The 21,963-nt window shown below is 38.9% G+C and overlaps 1 protein-coding gene across 2 annotated transcripts in view; it reads left to right on the top strand.

Moving 5' to 3' along the window:
• tmem248 (transmembrane protein 248) overlaps nt 1-21,963 on the top strand; it is a 39,120-nt gene that overhangs the window by 13,105 nt on the left and 4,052 nt on the right. For both annotated transcript variants that reach the window (XM_048557092.2, XM_048557093.2), the window contains exons 2-5: nt 5,273-5,449; nt 9,288-9,573; nt 13,606-13,756; nt 17,737-17,920. In XM_048557092.2, coding sequence (XP_048413049.1) covers nt 5,273-5,449; nt 9,288-9,573; nt 13,606-13,756; nt 17,737-17,920 — 798 coding nt within the window. The remainder of the gene's footprint in view (nt 1-5,272; nt 5,450-9,287; nt 9,574-13,605; nt 13,757-17,736; nt 17,921-21,963) is intronic.

Raw genomic sequence — 21,963 nt, 5'->3', positions numbered from 1 at the left:
GTCAGACACAGCAAAAGGCTACCAAAACATTGATAAGCAGAATAAAGAATGACCTAGCCAGGACTATAAAACAATGTTGTAAGAGCTTTCACAAATTAAATAAAATGGTAGAGATTAGGTAAAATTAATGTTGCTCCCTTAGTGAAAACAGGAATTATTATGGGAAATGAGGAAAGGGTAGAGGCAATGAACAAATATTTTGTGTGTGTCATTACAGCAGAAGATACAAGGTTCATTCCAAAAGTGGCATAACTTAAGAGTTAGGAAATTAATATCAAATGAAAAAATGTATTGGTGAAACTTAAGGGATTAAAATCTGACATCCATTGGACCTGATGGCCTATTCACTAGTGTTCTAAAAAAGAGAGTTGCAGAGATAGCTGGTCTGCTAGATATGGTTTTTAAAAACCCTTAATTTCTGGATTGTTCCCATCAAGTTGGAAGTTGTCAAAAACATTGACACTCCTTTTGAAGAAAATGGGGAACTACAGACTTGTTATCTTAACGTACACTTGTGGACGAGCTCGAATCCATAATTAAGAAAGTATTAACAATGCGTTTAGTTTGGGTAGAATGATTAGGAGATGTCATTTGCTGTTTTACAGTAGGAAAATTTACTGGGGTTATTTCAGAATGTAACTCGTAAGGTAGATAAAGTGGGAACCAGTAAATGTAGTATACCTGGATTTCCAAAAGGTCTTCAAGGTTTTTCTCAAAAGATTAATAACTGAATGGGTGGGGTGGATTCAGGTTTGAGAATCTAAAAGTTTTGTTTTCTCACCTTTCAATGTGACCAAGTATTAAAATTTCCTGCATAAAGTGTCTACAGTGGAGCTCTGTCAAGTTGATTCAAGGGACGGAAAATTATAGTTATCGAGAGATTCTGGGACTACTTTGGGACAAAACAGGGTAAGAGATGATTTAATAGAAACTGTTAAAGCAATGAAGGATTTTAATTGGGTGAATAGAACGGTTACTTCTGACTGGGATATTCATGATGAGCGCTCTTGCATTTTAAAATTCACAGTGGAGTCTGAAGTTGGGAGAATAAAATTTCTCATGAAGGGGTATTACAGTTTTACTCCAGGGAATAGTTGAGTCAAAAGTCATTCCATCTTTTGCAGGGATATTGGATAAGTATCTGAAAGAGAAGGGAGCAGGGCAGTGAGGTTAATTGGACTACACGAGCAAGCAGCCAGTACAGTGACAGTAGCCTATACAATAGCATTTTCATGTTTTTCCTCTATTAAAACCACATAGACACTTGCCTTACAGTGAAACAGAGCCTGCCTGTTTGCAGAAAGGCATGGACAGCATTCGGGCTTGACCTGATAACTAGTAAATGCAGTTTATGCAACATGAGTCCAACCTGGAAGTGATCATTTCTATTTGACAGTTGATAGCATTACCGTTAATAAAGCACTTATCATCAACATCCTGGGCAGTCACTGTTAACGAGATACTTAACTGTAACAGCCACAAATACCTTGGCTCCAAAAACAGGCCAGTGCTGAATGCTGTGTGGTAAGTGACTCACCTCTTGGTTCACTCAAACTTTCCCATCTGCAAGGCAAGGGACAGGAACATGATGGAATACGTTCCCAGTTTGCTGAACAAGTGCAGTTTTAACAACACTTGAAATTTGATACCGTACAGCATGAGGCAGCATGCTTCTCATTCTTGACTTTAATTGTTCAGTTTCATTTTAGCAAAACTGATTTTACACAGTCACTCCCTCTACCTTGGGCATGCTTGGTGCAGTGTGTAGCATTTGTAAAGGTGCACTGCAGTAACTTGTCAAAGCTTCTTTTTTGGGCTTACCAATCTTGTCCTTTACTGCCTTTAGAGGATAAGGACAGCATTTGAATGTGGACCCCTTCATGTTGTCCTCCTTGTCACATACCATTCTGGCATGGAAGTAAATTACATTCCTTTATTAGTAATAGTGTCAACATCATGGAAATCCATACCTAACAACTCTTTGGGAGAACTGCAGATGCTGTAAATCAGGAATAAAAACAAAGTTGCTGGAAAAACTCAGCAGGTCTGGCAGTATCTGTGAAGGAAGAAAATAGTTAATGTTTCGGGTCCGGCGATCCTTCCTTAATACTTTCATGTTGTCCTCCTTGTCACATACCATTCTTGCATGGAAGAGTCTGAGGAAGGGTCACCAGATCAGAAGCGTTAACCTTTTTGGGAGTACCCATGCCACACAGCATGTAGCAGTGCATGAAGGCAGCTCACTGCCACCTTCTTGAAGGCAGGAGCGGCAACAATGTCCCTTCCAATGGTACCAACATCCCATGAGTTAATTTGGAAACAACTGCGTGAACCAACCAGTAGTGCTGAATTCTGTATGATGGTTTGATTTTTGCAATAATGTTGTCATGTAACATTCTTCTACTGCATTTTAGAAGTTGTTCAGATGAGAAGTCTTTTAAAACAAATCCCTTGTATCAATTTTACATATTAGAGTATAAATATAATACATAAATGGTTATGCTATGTATTTTCTTTCATTACAGTCACCTAGATGAATGAGCCATCCGTGACAGCATTTCAGTGGTGATGCTGATGTGGTTGCTTATCATTGTAGTTAATGAACACCTGGTGTATTCAGAACTGCATTGAATGACTTCATTTCTTTTAGCGTTTGGACTTCAGACTTGTGGTATTTGGTAATTAGTCTATTTTTGTGAAGGAAGGGGTTTAAAAATTAATTAGGTCAGTCTTATCAGAACCATGACTTTAAAACCAGTATGTATCAGAGACAAAGCAAATAACTAAGGATCTCTGCAGCGTTAATTGAAGCTTGTTAATATTTTGAGGTTTACAACAGTTGAGAGAAAATATTACGCCATTAGCTGTCATGGCATTCAGTTTGAGCAGATTTATTTTATATTGGTTCAGTTTGATGGAGATCTGGCTGGAGTCAGAAACGAATATAGTCTCTGCTAGAAAAGAGGAGGTTGTTCAGAGCAGTCAAGGAGATAAGTTATCTCAGCAAAAGAATGTAGTTTGTGAATTTTCGTTTGGTCACGTGTTTTGAAATCTTTAATGTGCTTTAGCTCATTTTAATTTCTTTTGTGCATAAGCTTCTATTTAATTGTCAAATCTAAATCTGATTTGTTTCAGTAAAAGACTGCAATGTTAAATTAAAAAAAAAAGTTTGAGTCAAGCCAGATTTCATTCTGGTGTCTGATGTGTCTCGTAGTATCTTCAGTCGAGATCATAAGTATGTGTAGATACAACATTATGTTGACTCATCGTAATGGAGTATATTTGTCTTTCAGATATGGGATGATCACTTTTGTGTTCAATTCCAAGTTCCAGTGATTGAGCAACAAGTTGAAGTGAAACTTTTATAAATGAGGGTTTGTTGTCACAGAATGTCACAATACTGCAATCCTAAATTATGAGAAAGAAAAGCTTGGTCCCAAGTCATGTTATGATTGTATAAACAATGAAAATTGCTGTTCTGAATCTCATTGTAAACCTTTTATCCTCTCATCGTCCTCACACTCTAATTCATAGTCAGACATATTGGTGAGGTCGTCTTATCACAACAATGAAACGTAATGCTGCCTTTACATGGAAAGGAAACAATTCATGAATAAACTGGCAATTTTGAGAAAAAATGTTTGGGAGACAACTAAACATAAGTATTATTTCCCCCCCCCCTCCCCGAGAAATGTGAATATTATAAAGACAATGTTCATTTACAAAGGAGTGATAGTTGAACTAGACTTGGTATGTGTTAAGACATGGGAAGTGTTTTAGGATTATCTTGTGTGCAGAAAATAGATTGTGGAGGTGCAGTCAGAAAATGTGTTGGCATGGTCATGGGTGCAGGTACCAGAGGCAAGAACAAAGATTTTGGCAACATATAATTTGAGGCAAAGTCTGTCAACAAAGTGGATGTAACCTGATTTACTGAGGGTAGATTTATGTGTTCAGGTCAGCTTGGGTTAAAATATGGTATCAAGCTACAAGGGTCAGACTTGTTTAACTTCAAAAACATAGAGATGGATAGAGTTGAGCTGGGAAGGGTGTTTGAAATGGGATCTTGACGCAAAGGCTTCAGTCTTTCTGGTGAAAAATGGAAGCGACTGCTACTATTAACGATAGTCATGACTGAAACACAGGCAGCAAGGCAAATATATGCATGACGCACACTATATGCAAAACAATTTACTAACATTTTCTAAAATTTGGATGTTAACACTGACTACTGGTGCACGATTTAGCTTTGCATCTACAAATTCTGACTTGTTTTGAGTTTTTGATTTTTTTATTTTTTTTTAGGAAAGGATATTAAATGAAGGCCATATGCTAGCTCAAGACCAGGAACGAATTAAACCATTGTTTGTGCACACCTCTTTTTAAATTTTAGCTCTTTGTTTTAATCCTGTAGAAGCTAATTGAAGCTGTGTGAAAGACATTGGTTGTGAGCTTTATAATTCTGCAATCAACTGAAATAGTAAAGAGAAAAATGCTGTCAGTAATAATTAGTCGAAGCAGAATCTGAAAAATTAGGTATTGTCTTATGGGTACTAAATTTATATCAGAACTACTTTAAATCATCCTGAATATGGTTCATTTGATGTTTAAGTCTATTTAACCGTACTGAATAGAGAGTTTGTCAGGTTGGAAATGGGTGGGGATTTATTTGGCAAATGTAAACAACTGCTGGATGTTTTATTTTCTGGAAATTTTCTTAATGTTTGAGGCTGAATTTTAGCTTTGACTGTTACATGAAATCATTGTGACTTTGATCAACAAATCAAAATTCTTACCCAATGCGTGTTATAAGCGAGAATATTTTTTATATGCTAAAGTTTTGACTTATTTGTCAGTGTTGATAGATTGGACTGTAAACTGCAAATAATGTAAATTTTAAATGTCTTGGAGCTTTGAGTTTAATGTTTGGTTTAGTGATAATTGTGTTTGTGAATCAAACATCAAAAATATTGGGTTTTTCATTCCTAATTGCAAAGTAGCAGGTCAATAATTTCTTATAAAGAGGGCATGTGCAGGATAACAAATACAATGCTGTCTGTCAACATTGTCACATGTAGAAATATTTGTTTTGTTATGTGAAATTTTATTTTCCTGCTTTCTGTTTCTGTAAGTACCAAATTTAACGTAATGGTTTTTCTTACTCTCTCACTCTCTGTTCATTCCGGTATGATCAGTGAGTTGTAGGAAATCTTGTCTCTTGGCAGATAATAAAATCCATTGTATCAGATTTAATTAGTGATTTGTTTTATAGGTTTACTTGATGGGAACCATGCTTACTATCCATCCACTTGAGAACTTGAGGGTGTACATCAGCAACCGTCCTCCACTTGTGGTGTTTATGATTAGTGTCAGTGCAATGGCCATTGCTTTCCTGACATTGGGTTACTTTTTCAAAATAAAGGAAATCAAGTCTCCAGAAATGACAGAGGTATTGCTTCTTTCCTCTGTTCTTATGATATGAAATAATGCTTTTAAAAAATGTTTGTCACAATTCAAGCTGTAGGCTTTTACAAGAACACAGACACTGTTTACATGGATTCCATCAGTAAATGTACTGAAGTGTGACTTTTGTTCGAAAATCTATGGATAGGATGTATTTATTCACTTGGAGCTAAAAACAATTTTGCTTACAAACCTTGCCTTAATTCAACAAAATCAGCTGTAGGGTGCATGTTGTTTGCTAAGTATATCAACCTTCTTTTTGCATACTATTACAGGAAGAATCACTGTAATATTTTAAAATATAAACAGCATTTCTAAACTTGTAAAATATCCCACATTCTTGAACTGTCTCAGTCTTTTTCATTTTACTGCCTCAATTTATGTTAATGTATCATAGAACCCAAGAAAATCTGTTTTGTCAGGTGAAGGCGCAAACCTAAGTATATTAATTATTTCTAGTTAGTAGTATTACTAGCTAATGGCATATCATAGAATCTTAGAATCCCTCCAGTGTGGAAAGAGACCATTTGTCCCATTGAGTCCATATCCCACCCAGATCCAATCTCTGTACCCATAATCCTGCATTTACCATGCATATCCCTAGACACTATGCACAAACCACCTAATGAGTACATTTTGCACTGGACCGCCCAGCAGAACAGGGAGTGTGTGCAAACTCCACACAGATAGCCATTTAAGGCTGGAATTGTACCCAGGGCCCTGATGCTCTGATGCGGCATTGCTAACCACTGAGCCACAATGCTATCCCATATGTTTGGCAGCCCAGTGATTTTTGTTAAACACTTAAGAGGTTTGTATGTTAAATTGGGTGCATCCACTGTCAGGTTTATAAAAGAATAGTCACAGAAGTGAGAATAGCATTTTAAATAGAATTTTATATCATGACCTCTTTCACAACTTCATTCCATACCTAAGTATATCATATCAATGGATAATTTTTGAAGTTTAGCCCCAATGGAGAGAAATGTGCCTATGATTTTGCACATTGCAAGACCCAACAAATAAAGATCTGTTGTGATGATGTTCCCTATAGTACTGTGAGAACACCCTCTACTTCATCCCATTGTGCCTTGGGATTTTTCACAGCCACTTGAGAAGGTAGGTGGGACCTTGGATGATCTTTCCTCCAATGGCAATGATCTTTCATTAAGTCTTGTGCTAGTTTTGGTTTAATTAGTTTAAGTACTGTCTAATAGGATTTTGATGTAAAACTTGTTGCAACCACCATTAATTATCTCTCAATTCAAAATATGTGATATAAAACAAATGGGCAGTCATTCCCAAGTAAGTTTTAAGTTTAAACTTTTAGAAATCAAAACTGAAGCTGCTCTCTCTGGCTGTGGCAGTGAATGTATCACAGGATTTTGCAGTCAAATTGCGTGAACAAAGCAAGCCTTTTGTATGCACCTCAAAGGATAGTGATGATCTAGTGTTGACTGAAGTGTTCTGTTTTTGATAGTGTGCCCAGTTTTTTGAAAAATAAACTGATTTCTTCAAGAGTAAACTATATATTATCAACATGGATTTGAGGAGTCTTGGGAAGAGGAAGCATCAACAAATCACTACATATTGTTAGCTGCATTTTGATATTTTTTCCTTGCTTTTGTGTTGCATGACATTTCTGAAGAGTTTGACCAGTCTCCTTTAATCTCTGCTTTTTGGCAATTGATCATTTCAGCAGGTCAATTAAGATAAGGACTGACCTTGCATTATTAAATTCACTGATCATTTGCAACTTTGAAGTATTCTGATATTCTATGTGCATTTTAAAAAAATCTTCACAAATTTTGCCCATACAAAGATCCCTTGTGTGTCTGCACCTCTGTGAACCCCTTACAGTGAAACCCTCTTCCACAGTTTTATATGTAGACTTGAATTTGCCAGTATTTCACTTGTCAACCTCTCACCTCTGATTTAGATATGCAGTGTTTGTATCCTATCCCACATCAGGTTCAATACACTAGAATCCTGTTTTCTTACTAGTTTAAGCTTTTAAATTTTCTTGATCTCTTTGAATTCCTTCATGGGCATTGCCTCCCTGTGTCTGTAACCTTGCCCAGCACTCCGACTGAACATTCCTCCAATTCTAGTCACTTGTGTTTCAGCCACTCATATTAACAGCTGTGATTTCAGACATTTAAGGTTTTATGCTCTGGTATTACCTCTTTGTATCTCTCTGCTTTTCCTCAGTCCAGTCCTCAAAATGCACCTCCTTGACCAAACTTCTATTCAGCTTCCTAAAATCCCCTCCTTTGAATCAATAAAATAACTATGAAGATTTTTCTGTAGTCCACATCTGTCTGGCCCTGGACAGCATTCAAACTTGGGCTGATGAGTAATAGGTAACATTTGTGCTACACAACTGCCTGGCAACAGCTGTCTTCTACAGGAGGTAATTAATGATTTCCCATGGTATTCAATTCTGTTACCATCACTAAATCTCCCATTATCAAAATCCTAGAATTTACCACTAACCAGAAAACAGACAGAGTTGGCTGTACACACACTGTAGTGCTACAGAGCAGGCCAAAGGCTATAGGAATTCTGCAGCAAGTAGTTCGCCACCTGGTTTCATGAACCCTCTTCACCATATACAAAACAAGCTGGGAGTGTGATATAACTCTAGTTAGCTGGATGAGTGCAATTTCACCAACATTCAAAATGTTTGACACCGTCCAGCGCAATGCAATTTGCCTGATAGGCATCCTGTTGATCACCTTCAAAACTCACTTCCTCCACCATCGAAGCAGCAGCTTATCGAGGCTCCTTTTGGCAGTATCTGCCAAGCTCATGATTTTGGCCACCTGGAAAAATAAGGACAACTACTTGCACATTCTCCAAGGCACACAACATCCTGTCTTAAAGCTATGTTAGTGTGTCAAAATCCTGCAACTCCCTAATAGGGTTGTTGGCATACCTACACCACATAGACTGCAGCAGTTCAAGACACTTGCCACCACCTTCTCAAGGACATTTATAGATGGCTAATGAATCCTGGCACGGCCTGTAACACCCACAACGCAAGAAAGGATATTAAAAAAAAATCCAAAGTGCTATTTGAATATGTATTTGATGTCATGAAATGGTTAATCTTTGAGCTATTACTTGACCATAATGTACCTCCAAGTATATTAATCGGGAATTGCAAGCCTAACCTGTATCTGTAACTTGTTTCAAGTTTGGATTCAAACTAACTTGTCCCCGCCTCCCTAACCTGTCCTTCCTCCCACCTATCCCCTCCTTCCACCTCAAACCCCACCACCATCTCGTACCTACTAGCCTCATCCTGCCCCCTTGACCTGTCCATCCTCCCTGGACTGACCTATCCCCTCCCTAACTCTGCACCAATGCTCACCTTCACTGGCTCCACCCCGGCCTCTTTCACCTGTCTGTCTCCTCTCCACCTATCTTCTCCTCTATCCATCTTCTGTTCACCACCCCCCTCCCTACTTATTTCAGAACCCCCTTCCCCTCCCACATTTCCAAAGAAGAGTCTAGGTCTGAAACATCAGCTTTCCTGCTGTGTTCATCCAGGTCCAGACTTTGTTATCTCAGATTCTCCTTAATGCATATGTTCTCCCCTTTTTAAAGTGAGTGATAAAAATAAGATTTGCTTTGTTATTTGAATTACTTCAGATCTAATTCTATGGTTATATTCTAAGTGTAATTCTGATAATGCTTAAAGGTGATGGCGTCAACTGAAATCATTGTCCTAAGGGGGTCATGATTGCCGTTGGAGTATATTTTAAAAGGTGAAATGCTATAATTTTGATTTTGAAATAAACACTTATGTCTCCTGATAGGACTGGAATACTTTCCTGTTGAGATTTAACGATCTGGACTTGTGTATATCTGAGAATGAAACTTTAAAACACCTCATTAATGAAACTACCACCCCAGAGAGCACAGTAACAAGTGGACAAATGCGATCTTCCACACAGTCCCCATCAGTTCTGGAAGATCCTGGACCAATAAATATTTCGGTCTCTATAACACTCACATTGGATCCTCTAAAACCTTTTGGTGGATATTCACGCAATATTACCCACCTTAGTACAACTATATTTGGACATCAGATTGGACTGACAGGTAAAGAAACTGAAATCTGTTTCTGTACTGATGAACCATGGTGCTGTAAATTTATTTCATTTGTCTTTAGTTATTGGTTTGCCCTTTTTCCTCTGCTTCCACAATTCAATGTTGTAATATTTTTAAAAGTTTAGAATTAGAAGAATTTTGAAACTTAATTTGGTTCAATTCATTTATAATTTTGTATAGTTTTCGTTATCCCATTAATCTAGTTGTTAGATGATTCCAGTTTTTGTTTGATCTGAGTGTATTGACTTTTGATGAAATTGCGGAGATCTTGGAAATGCATAGTAAAATAGGGCTGAGTAAACATGGCTTTGTTAAGGGGAGGTCATGCCTGACTCATCTGTTAGAATTTTTTGAGAAGATAATGAACAAGTTAGACAAAGGAGAGTCAGTGGATGTGATCCATTTGAACTTCCAGAAGGCCTTTGACAAGGTGCCACATGAGAGTCTGCTAAATAAGAGCCAATGATTTTAAGGCTCAAGTACTGGCATGGATAGAGGATTGGCTCACTGGCAGAAGGCAGTGGGGATGAAAGGGTCTTGTTCAAGAAGGCAACCAATGACTAGTGGAATTCTGAAGGGATCAGTGTTGGCAATCACAGCTATTCACATTTATATCTTAATGATCTGGATGAATGAACTGAAAAAGGCATTGTCGCTAAGTTTAAAGGTGACACAGATAGGTGGAGGGACAGGTTGTGTAGAGGAAACAGGGTGGCTTCAGAAGGACTTGGACAGGCTAGGAGACTGCGCACAGAAGTGGTAGATGGAAAATAATGAGAGAAAATTTGAGGTTTTGCATGTTGGTAGGAAGAATAGAGGCATAGACTAAGTGTAAATAGGGAAAGGATTTGGAATTCTGAAGTGCAGAGGGACTTGGGAGTCTTACTTGAAGGTCCTTTTAAAGTTAACATGCAGGTTCACGAGTTACTGAGTCTGGGAAGCAGTGGAGTCATTGGCTCGATAAGAAGGAAAGTAATTTAGCAATGCTAATTGGAATGGAGTTAATATATGCTTGGAGGATGAGGAATAAGACAGACGGATTGAGGACACAAGCATGTGGGATTATAATATCATAGGTCATAAAAAAAAGCCTGGATGAAAGTCGAGGATTGCCAGCTGGTTATTGAGTATTCAGGCAGGAAGGAGATGTGGATAGAGAAGAGGAGGGGGGGGGTCATGATACAGACCGAAGAATCAATTATTAAAGCGAGGAGGGCTGATATCTTGGCAACGACCATCAAATGAGATCCTAAGGGTGGATGTATTTGAGAATGCATATATGGAGGGCTACCCTCTGCATTTTCCTCCCAAAGATATGCAGATTAGGGGGATTTGTCATGCTAAATTACCGATTAGTGCCTAAGGTGTGCAGGTTAGATGGATTAGGAAAATGAGTTACAGGGATGGAATGCTGTTTGGAGGGTCAGTGTGAACTCGGTGGGCCACCTGGCCTGCTTCCATACTGTAGAGACAAGAAATTACGTGATAAATGGTAGAATCCTGAAATCATAGTCATAGAATCTCTACAGTATGGAAGCAGGCCATATGGCCCATTGAGTTCACATTGACTCTAGCATTCCATCCCAGTAACTCCACATTCAGTTTAGCATGGCCAATCCACCCAACCTGCATATCTTCGGGAGGAAAATGCAGAGGGCAGCATGATGGCTCAGCGGTTAGCTCTGCTGCCTCACAGACCCAGGAAGCCAGGTTTGATTCCACCCTCTGGTGACCGTCTGTGTGGAGTTTGCATATTCTCCCCATGTCGTCTGCGTGGGTTTCCTCCAGGTACTCCAGTTTCCTCCCACAGTCCAAAGATGTGCAGACTAGATGGATCGGCCATGCTAAATTGCCCATAGAGTTCAGGGATGTATAGATTAGGTGGGTTATAGAGCATCCCACCCAGACCCATTCCCCTAAGGGTCAAAGGGCCTGTTACCATGCTGTGGGATTCTATGATGAACCTCCCATGGGCAGAATGTGCAAACTTCACCCAAACAGTTGCCTGAGGGTGAGGGTGAGGGTGAAATTGAATCTGGGTCCCTGGCGCTGCGAGGCAGCAGTGCTAGCCATTGAACCAGCTTGCCTGAAGTTATTGAAGATGGAGGAGCCTTGTGTATGTGCGTGGACAGGTAGATAATATCGTTGAGAAGGAATGTGGGATATTGGTCTTCATTAGCTGAGGTATAGAATACAAGGGAAAGGTAGTCATTCTGGAACTGTATAAAACAAATTGGAGTGCTGTGCGCACTTCTGGTCAGCGTTGTGAAAGGAATGATGTGATTGCACTAGAGGGGGTGCAGAGAAGATTTACTAGGTTGCTATCTGGGTTGAGGCTCTGAATTATGAGGAAAGTTTCGATTGGCTGAGATTATTTTCATTGGAGCAGTGAAGGTTGAGAGGGGACCCCATAGAGATGTTTAAGGTTTGGAGGAGTGTAGGTGGAGTGGATTGGAAAGAAAACAAAAGTAGAAATGCTGGATAAGCTCAGCAGTTCTGGCAGCATCTGTGGAAAGAAAATGTCAATGTTTAGAGTCCTGTGAGCCAGCCAAACCACGTGGTTTCTCTAGAAATTTGTTTGTTTTTTCTTGTTTGCTTTCAGTTTTCACCATCCCCACTTTTTTGTTTTATTTAAGGGTCGGAATGTTTGTGTTTGGATTGGATTCATTGAATTGGATTGGATTAATTGAATCCAATCACAGCTGAGATTTATTATTTTGATTTTTATTACTAGGAGGGTCAGTAACCAAAGGGTTTAGATTTGAGGTAATTGGTAGAAGGCAAAGAGGACGTTTTTCACCCAGAGACAGCTGGGAGTCTGGAACTTATCGTTTTAAAGGATGGTTGATTCAGAAACTTTTACACTGCTGGTGTAGTATTTAGGCCTTCATTTGCTTTGTCACAGCCTCCAGGCTATCGGCCAAGAGCTGAAACCGGATGAGCGTAGTGATATATTTGTTGACTGGTGTAAACATGATGAGCCAAAAGGCTACCTCCTATTTTGCAGATGTCTGAGTCTGTATCTTATCGAAAGTTCTCGGCATGTGTGCAAAACCACTTGTCCCTGAGAGCTATGTGTCTGCAACACAAACATTCCAGAACACACTGCATCCAAGTTGTTGTGTCCTTTTAGCCACTGTATCATAGTTCAGCAAAAAAAAATTAAACGGGTCAAGCATTTATGTGAATTGTCTGCACACTCCAAGAAGTCACAAGAGGGTCATAATGTCTATCACTCTACCTCCTACTGTGATTTTAGCTGTAAATAAACAACTTTTGCAATGGTTTTAAATTTCCAGTTACAGTTGCTTCATAATATGAAGTTTGTCAAATTGGTAATGTTGTATGAACCTGCTACTGTTTCTGATTCCTTGAAGTGTTAGTGGCTTCAGTGTTTTCTACAATATACGGTCTCAGTGCAAACTATTGAGATTTGCTTCAGGTTAGCTTTATAGTTTACACTGGTAAAAAATGTCAGACTCGCATTCTCAAGACGGTGATAAAACACTCCGCAAATATGAACTTTTATTTAGAAAGGCTGATTGCGAGTAGATACTGGAGGTGGAAATATTTAATGCTTTTGCTTTTGATTATGTTGTATTCTATTTGACACCATTGTTTGTGCAATTGCACTTTCAATATGTCTTGTGTGATGTTTTAAGTGACTTTTACTTACTCTTATGACAGACTGACTTGAAAATGAGTCTGCTTGTGAATTGGATTATAAAGCAATATTTATTACTGAATAGTTTGTTCAGTCGAAGCTATGATTAGCAGATCTGCAATTTTCTTGTAGCATACCTTATTTGCATGTTGTACTTCTAATGTGCAGAACTAATAGCTGTTACTAACGTAACCTTTAATGTGAACATTATCCATTTTGCTAAATACTGAGTGTCTCTCCAGGAATATATCACTTTTGGTTCTAATTGCAAGATCCCCACTGGCATGTTTTATGCACTCAGTACATCCTGAAATGTTTATTGACTGTGACTTTAAAAATGCATTGTGGCTATTTTATAGGGCATGAATCACATGAAGAAATGAATATTACATTTACTTTGCCAACTTCCTGGAATTCCGATGAATGTGTACTCCATGGCCACTGTGAGCAGATGGTTTACACAACATGCATGACCATTACAGCCACAGCCAATGTTTTTCCTGTCACAGTGTGAGTATTATTCTGGAACTGGTTTGGGTTTTCACATGGCTGTGTTAGGGTATTCGTATTTGCCAACTACCTGGGATTTTTGAACCCGGACTGAGTATATCGTGCACGGTGAGTGAGCAAGAATATTTTAACTGATAGCTAATGCAGATGTTGTGTTCAAACTTGAATTAATTTGGTCCTGGCTGTGAACAACAAATGAATTTGTCTGCAATGATTTACACTCTTGTCACCCTCTCTACCAGATAATGGTATTGTCCATAACTCTATTTTGTGTGAGGAAGCACATATTTAGTTTGGTGTTGTTTTTCTTTGGTATCAGGAATGGGAAGACTTCCAAGTTATCCAGTAGTACAGTTATCAAATCTTTTAGCAGCCATTAAGAATTTTTAGAAATTAATTTTCTTTCCAGTTTTCAGAATCACTAGAATTTGGGTTTTCTAGTGAAGAGTTGAACCACAAAGAAAAATCGTATCTGTTTAGATTTCTGGTTGGTACAAATCTTACTGACTATAGCTGAGCAGTGATCAGTGAGCTCAGGATTCTGGCGGAAAAATGTGACTCATAGTCACCATTTCTGACAGCTACTATATTAAATGCATATCTGTGGATTAGTGGTGAGAACAAATAAGCTCAGTTTTCCTCCCTTCCACAATTGATTAACCCTGTCACACCCACAATTGTGATAACAGGAATAAGGACGACTTGTGTGATATGGATAAGGGTGTCTGCCATCCATAAAATTGAATCTAAGATTCCCGATTTATTCAGGAGGGGAAAGCATGAAAGAAAGTGAAATGTAAACTTTATTGTAAAGAATATTCTTATGGCCAGGATTCTTACATAATAAGGATGTTCTGAGAACTTGGTATTTTTGATCTGTCACTTCACTTTACCTATGTCATCATACAATTCGCATTGCTTATGTTTTTGGTACTATACTATTCCATAAGTTGAAATATTAATCTCTTAACTATATCTTCTTTTCTGTCTGATAAATCCTTTTGTACAGAAAATAGTTTTCTTTAATGCAGCAGAATCCATTTAAATGAATTTCTTAACTACCTGTTGGCACAATTAAAACTGTTCAATCAAATTGACTTATGCGTGTTTCTCCATTCATTCTTTAGATTCAGATCCTTGGCTTCCATAGAAAAAGCAATTTATAAACTAAAGTAACTCTAATCTCCATTCTGGTTCGATGACAGCATTTGGAGTTTGTGACTTTGCTTGAAGGATATCTCTCATTTTACAATAAAAACTAAACCAGAGCCTCCAGTTCACTTATTGCATTAAAAGTAATTGCTCAATGAAAGTTAATTTCCCTTATGCATTGTTTCCTTGAAAAAAGTAAATCAATTGATGTTTAACTCACACCTTTTGACATCAGGGTATTCTGAATCTTAACAAATCAGCTGCTCTGCAAGTGTAATCACTGCTGAGATTCAGGAATCAAGTGCAGTTAGCGCGCACACGTACTCTGCAGTACCGGAGGGTGGTACTGGAGTGATCTCATTTGAAAGATGATACTTCCAACAATTCAGCCTTCCCTCAGTTTCCTATTGAATTTCCATCTGGACAATTCTAAAATCTTGGCACTAAATCGACAATACAACACAACAAAATGTGAGGCTGGATGAACACAGCAGGCCAAGCAGCATCTCAGGAGCACAAAAGCTGACGTTTCGGGCCTAGACCCTCTCTGATGAAGGGTCTAGGCCCGAAATGTCAGCTTTTGTGCTCCTGAGATGCTGCTTGGCCTGCTGTGTTCATCCAGCCTCACATTTTGTTGTCTTGGATTCTCCAGCATCTGCAGTTCCCATTATTGCTGACACTAAATCTACAATGTTCTGACATTGAGATTGAATTTTAATCAGCTCAGTCATTTGAATTAAACTTATTCCATTGATATTCTTTTAAATGTTTCCTTAAACTGAAGATTCTTCAAATGGTTGCTGTAGCTGGATAACATATTTGAATGTTGGTATTCTGTAACTTAAAAAAAAAAATTCCTTATTTAACCCCTTTATTCATTAACGGGATGAAGCTATCACTGGCTAGGCAGCATTTATTGCCCATCCTTAATTGCACAGAGGGCAGTTCAGAGACAACCACATTGCTGTGGGTTTGGAGTCATATGTAGGCCAGACCAGGTACGGATGGCAGTTTCTTTCCCTAAAGGACATTAGTGAACTAAATGGGTTTTTTTGACAATCGGCAATGGATTCATGGTCATCATTAGACTCTTAATTCCAGATATTTTATCAAATTCAAATTTCACCGTCTGCCATGGTTAGATTCGAACGTGGGTCACCAGACCATTAGCTGGGTCTCTGGATTAACAGTCCAGAGATAATACCACTGGGCCATTATCTCCCCATATTTAACATTGTTATGGTCCTCCAAGTTGTTATTGCACCTCTTTTGAGATTTTTTTTCCTATCTAGAATGTCTTTCCATAACTTGGTCTTTTACATTCCCTATTCTGTTGTCTTGCACATACCATGTTGCAATAAAAATATTTATTTTATTAATAGCTATTATAGAAGATCTTCTAAAAACTATTCATAATTTGTGATGGGTTATAACTATGCACATCTGTGATCCTGTTTTTGATGAACTTTGCAGCACTGTTGGCCTAATTTTTGTTTCTTCTGCGTGACCTTCAACTTTTGTGCATGGTGGGTTCAGATGGAAGCAGATGTCACACAGTGGGGTTTTCCAATAGCTGCATGGTCATCCAACTATAGGGAATGTTGCAGCAATGTTTTTTGAGGGAATTTGTAATGTTGTATTTGTCTTGTACTGGTATATTTTGATTTTTCTTTTTCCCTCCAATGTAACCAAAAATTGTTATGCATTTGCAAGGAAAAAAATTGATGAGGACATAGCATTAGACATTGTTTACTTGACCTTTAGTAAAAACATTAAGGTTCTATTATAGACTAGTGAATGTAGGTCTCATTGGATTCGGGGTGAACTTGCCAGTTGGATACATAATTGGCTTAATGGCAGGACACAGAGAGGGGTGGTAGATGGTTGGCCTTTTGGACTGAAGGCCTGTTACTAGCAGTGTTCCATAGGGATCGGTTCTGGGTTCTCTTTTGTCATGGTTAGTAAGTTGGTGGCATCGTGGCGAGTGAAGAAGTTTTTCTAGGATTCTTAAGGGATCTTGATCAATGGACTGAAAAATGGAAGACAGAGTTCAATTTGGATAAATGCATGGTATTGATTTTGGTACAACAAACAGGGGCAGGACTTCTACAACATTACCCAAAGCCCTACCATTAATTGTATAACTGAGGGACCCAGGGATTCAGTTATATATCGACAGGGTGGTTAAAAAAGCATTTAGCATGCTTGGCTTCATTGCTCAGTCTTATGAATACCGGAGTTGGAAAGCCATGTTGAGATTGTACAGGACATTGAGGCCTTTTTGGGAGTACTGGGTCCAGTTTTGGTTGCCCAGTTATAGGAAGGATATTATTAAGCTCATGAGGGTTCGGAAGAGATTTACCAGGATGTTGCTGGGTATGGAAGGTTTGAGTTCTAGGGAAAGGCTGGATAGACTGGGACTTTCACTGGACCGTAGGAGGTTGCTAGATGACCTTTAGTGGTTAATAAAATCATGATGGGAATAGACAGGGTTAATGGTAAGACTCTTTTCTATTGTATGGTAGATTTCAAGACTAGGAAACATATTTTTGATGTTTGAGGAGAGAGATTTTAAAAAAAGCGTGGGGGTAAATTTTTTACAACTAGTAGTTCGTGTGTAGAATGAACTTTGAGGAAATGGTGGATGTGAGCCCAGTTGCAATGTTTAAAAGACACTTAGATAAGTACATGAATAGGAAAGGTTTGAAGGGATATGGGGCAGGAGCAGGCAGGTGGGACCCATTTAGTTTGGGATTATGTTTGGAATGGATTGTGTCTTTCAAACTAGATTTACTATTTGAAGTAAAGTGAAAATTACTTTTTTACAGCCAGCCACCACATTGCATCCCTGAAACATTCAGTAATGCTACCATCTGGTATAAAATCTTCACCACAGCTAGAGATGCAAATACAAAATATTCACAGGATTACAACCCATTTTGGTGTTACAAAGGAGCAATTGGGAAAGTGTATCATGCACTTAATCCTAAACTAACGGTCATTGTGCCAGATGTAAGTAACATATTATCTTACTATATGCAAAATTAACCTGATGTTTCATAGTTCTTATGTTTTCCTTTCTTTCGCGACCTAGTGATAAGCTGCCAACCCATTAACATTCCCTAAAGTTATACAAACTTTCGCACATTTAAAAATGGAAATTGAAATATTTTACTAGTTCATCTTATTGTGTTTTATTTACTGAGAATTTTTTAGTTTAAATATCTACCACCTAATATTTGTATGGGCCAAGAACCATTGAGTAGGAAATTTTAGTTGGTCTGGATTATGGTATGATATGCCTACCTTGAACTTTACCCCATCAAAGTTTTTTTTATTATTTTTAAAAGACTTCTCAATTTTTTCTCTTCCAATTTTTGCAGTTTGTATTTGATGTATGCATTGTTGGTTTGAGTCTATTCTGTGGATGTTGCCCAATGTAAAGTTATATAGATCATAGGAGTGTTGGTTGGCTGGATAGTTGGTTTGTAATGCATAATGATGCCAACACTGCAGATTCAATTCCTGAAACTGATGAGGTCACCATGAAGGTCCTGTCTTCTCAACTTTGCCCCTTATCTGAGGTGTGGAAACCCAGGTTAAACTTACCACCAGTCATCTTGGTCTAATGAGACAGCAACCTATGGTCCTCTGGAATTAAGGTGACTTTACTTCTTGCTAGTGAATACAGAATTAAGAGAATAGTGCAGATGACTGCATGGTTCAAGAGTGGGTCCAAGAAGGTTTTAGATTCCTAGATCACTGGGACTGTTTCTGTGGCACGTGTCTATTGTACAAGTGCGATGGTCTGCACCTGAACCAGAATAGGCCCAACATCCTTGCAGGTGGGTTTGCTATTGCTGCTGGGAGGAATTTAGACTAATTTGGCAGGGAGAGGGGATGCCCTGTGTTAATCCATTAGGGACACAGCGCACTTGAGGAAAGGTACGAAGGCAGATGAAATTCAGCTGGAGGTCTCTACTTTGGGAGTATGGATAAATTAAGGGCATTGATTAATGCATAAAATTGCAATGTTGCTATCACTGAAACATAGTTAGTTGGGACATGAGGGCAGCACTGGCAATTCAACATTCTGGGGTGCAGGATTTTCGGGCAAGATAGGGGAGCGTGTAAAAGTGGAGGTGATGTTGCATTATTAGTCAGTGAGTCAGTACTGCAGCACCGAGGGTTGATATCTCGCAAGGGTCATTAAATGAGGCTTCATGGGTGGAGTTTAGGAATAAAAGGGGCATTCACACAGCTGGGACTATTGTAGACCTCCAAACTGAGAACAGGCAATAGTGTTTTGGGTTGGGGAATGGCAGATTTTAATAAAAGAAGGCATGATCAGGCCAAAGTAGGTGGGGAACAGCTACTTGAGGGGAAATCTATGGCAGAATAATGGTCATGGGATTGGAGGACAGCTAATGTCTTTTCACTTTTTTCAAGAAGGGTATTAGAGCTAAACCAGGGGATACAGACTGTTGAATCTCCTATCAATGGTAGGGAAACTATTGGAGAAAGTTCTAAAGGACAGAGTTAATCTCCAGTTGGAGAGGCAAGGTTTGATCGAGGATAGTCAGCATGGCTTTGTCAGAGGGAGGTCATACCTAACACATTCGATTGCATTTTTTTGAGGCTAGCACACTTGATGTGGTTGATATGGATTACAGCAAAGCCGTTGACAAGGTCCCACGTGGGAAACTGATAAGGTGACAGAAGCACATGGGATCCAGAGTAACTTGGCAAGTTGGATCCAAACCTAACTCAGTCACAGGAGACAGAGGGTGGTAGTAGAAGGCTCTGTATGACTGAAGGCTGGTGTCCAGTGGCATAGCACTGAAATCAGTGTTGGGTCCCTTTTATTGTTTGTGAATTACATATGATATAAACATATTAAATGATATAGAAGGAAAATGTGGAGGGGCAATGATAAGTAAGTTTGTGGATGACATGAGGATTGACTGGGTAATTGACAGCGAGGAAGAAATTCTTGGGTTACAGGAGGATATAGGTGGATTGGTCAGATGGACTAAATCGGTGGTAGCTAGAATTTAACCCTGATAAGTGAGATGATGCACTTTGAGAACTGCCTGTCTTGTTACTTCTTCCAATGAATGGCAGAACATAAGGAAGTTCAAAGGGACCTTGGGGTGCTCATCTGCAAATCCCTGAAGACAGCAGGACAGGTTAATAAGTTAGTTAAAACAGCATACAGGGCACTTGTCTTTAGTACACATGGCATCAGATATAAAGCCGGAAGTTATCTTGGAGCTGTACTGGACTTTGGTTGAATCTTAGCTGGAATAGTGTATGTGGTTCTGCTCACTCCACCACAGGAAGGATGTGATTGCACTGGAGGGATGCAGAGAAGCTTTACCTGGAATGGAGCAGTTGAGCTATGAAGAAGGGCTGGATCAGCTCAGGTGGTTTTCTTTAGAGCTGAGAAATCTGGAAGTGTGTAGAAAGCACAATTGAAGGGTCAGTAACAGCGGGACATAATTTTAAGGTGAAAGGCAGGGGTTGAGAGGGATTTGAGGAAATTTGGCATCTGGGATGCACTGTTTGAGAGGGTGGTTAAGGCAGGAAACTCCATAACATTTAAAAAGTAGTTGGATGAACACTTGAAATGTTATAATATTCAAGTCTATAGGCCAAGTGTTGGAAAGTGGGACTCATGTAGGTTGAGTTTTTTTTTTAATGGACTTGATGGGCTGAAGGGTCTCTTCTGATTTTAATGGCCCATATTTAAGGCATGCAAATTTACTGGAAATTAACACGTGTAATCACAGTATCCTTTGATAATAAGGCATTAAAATTCCAAGGTAATAATCGGATTTTTAAGTTAGAAAAACAGAGGTGCTGCAGCTGCTGAAAGTTTTAAAATCAGATACACAATGATGCTGGCAGCACCAATGGAGGGGGAAGTAGAATTGAAGTGTCAGGTCAATGACAGTCCATTTGTATCTTTACTCTGGTTCTGTCTGCATGATGCCAAGGTTCTTCAGTATACAGAACGGGCTAAGTATTTCAATTCTGGTGACCTTTTGATTTTACCTCTAGCTATGAAAATGTGCAGCTACTCTCACTACTTAATGGAATGAACATTCTTTGGAACCTATAAAGCTTTTGGTCAGAATTGATGGGCTTCTGGTTGGTGTGCATCAATTTTATTATTTCATTCAGCAGTAGACTAGCTTGCTGTCATTGTGCCTCAATTTGCCTAAGAGAAATAATCATCAGTTTGCTTGACCATGCACCTATGTATACAAACTATAGATAAGATTAAAAAAAAGGAAAACAGAATCAGAGACGGTATGCAAATAAATTAGTGTCTACTACAAAGAGAACATATAAATTGTTAAAAAGGTAACCTTTGAATGTGGCGTGAGTTATGAGAGTTTTTTTTTAGAATACATAGAATTGTTGGCTTTATGATTAGAAGCGTAGAATACAAAACTAAGGAAGTAATGCTAAATATTTTTAAAACACTTATAGGCTTCATTTGTAGTACTGTGTTCAATTCAGGACATCTCCGTCTCAAAAGGTTGCCAAAGTCTTTGTACAGCTGCTGAAGAGATTTAGGGGAATGAAGGACTTGAGTTACATGGAGAGACCAGAGAAGCTTAGAATAGAATCCTTACGTGTGGAAACAGGCCCTTTGGCCCAACAAGTCCACACTGACTCTCAGACCATCCCACCCAGACCCATCCCCCTATAACCCACCTAATCTACAATCCCTGAACACTATATGGGCAATTTAGCATGTCCAATCCACCCAGCCTGAACATCTTTGGACTGTGGGAGAAAACAGGACCACCTGCATGAAACCCACACAGACATGGGGAGAATGTGCAAACTCCACACAGTGGCTCAAGGGGAAATGGAACCTGGGTCCCTGGTGCTGTGAGGCAGCAGTGCTAACCACTGAGCCACCGTGCTGCCCCAAAGCTTGTGGTGTTCTTTTTGGAGTAGAGGATGCTAGGAGGAGATTTGAAAGAAATGTCCAAGATAAGAAATAGGTCAGTAATTGGAGGATACAGATCTAATGTGAT

This window comes from Stegostoma tigrinum, chromosome 27, assembly GCF_030684315.1.
Source record: "Stegostoma tigrinum isolate sSteTig4 chromosome 27, sSteTig4.hap1, whole genome shotgun sequence".
Lineage (NCBI taxonomy): Eukaryota > Metazoa > Chordata > Chondrichthyes > Orectolobiformes > Stegostomatidae > Stegostoma > Stegostoma tigrinum.
This window is presented reverse-complemented; position numbering and strand designations above follow the sequence as displayed.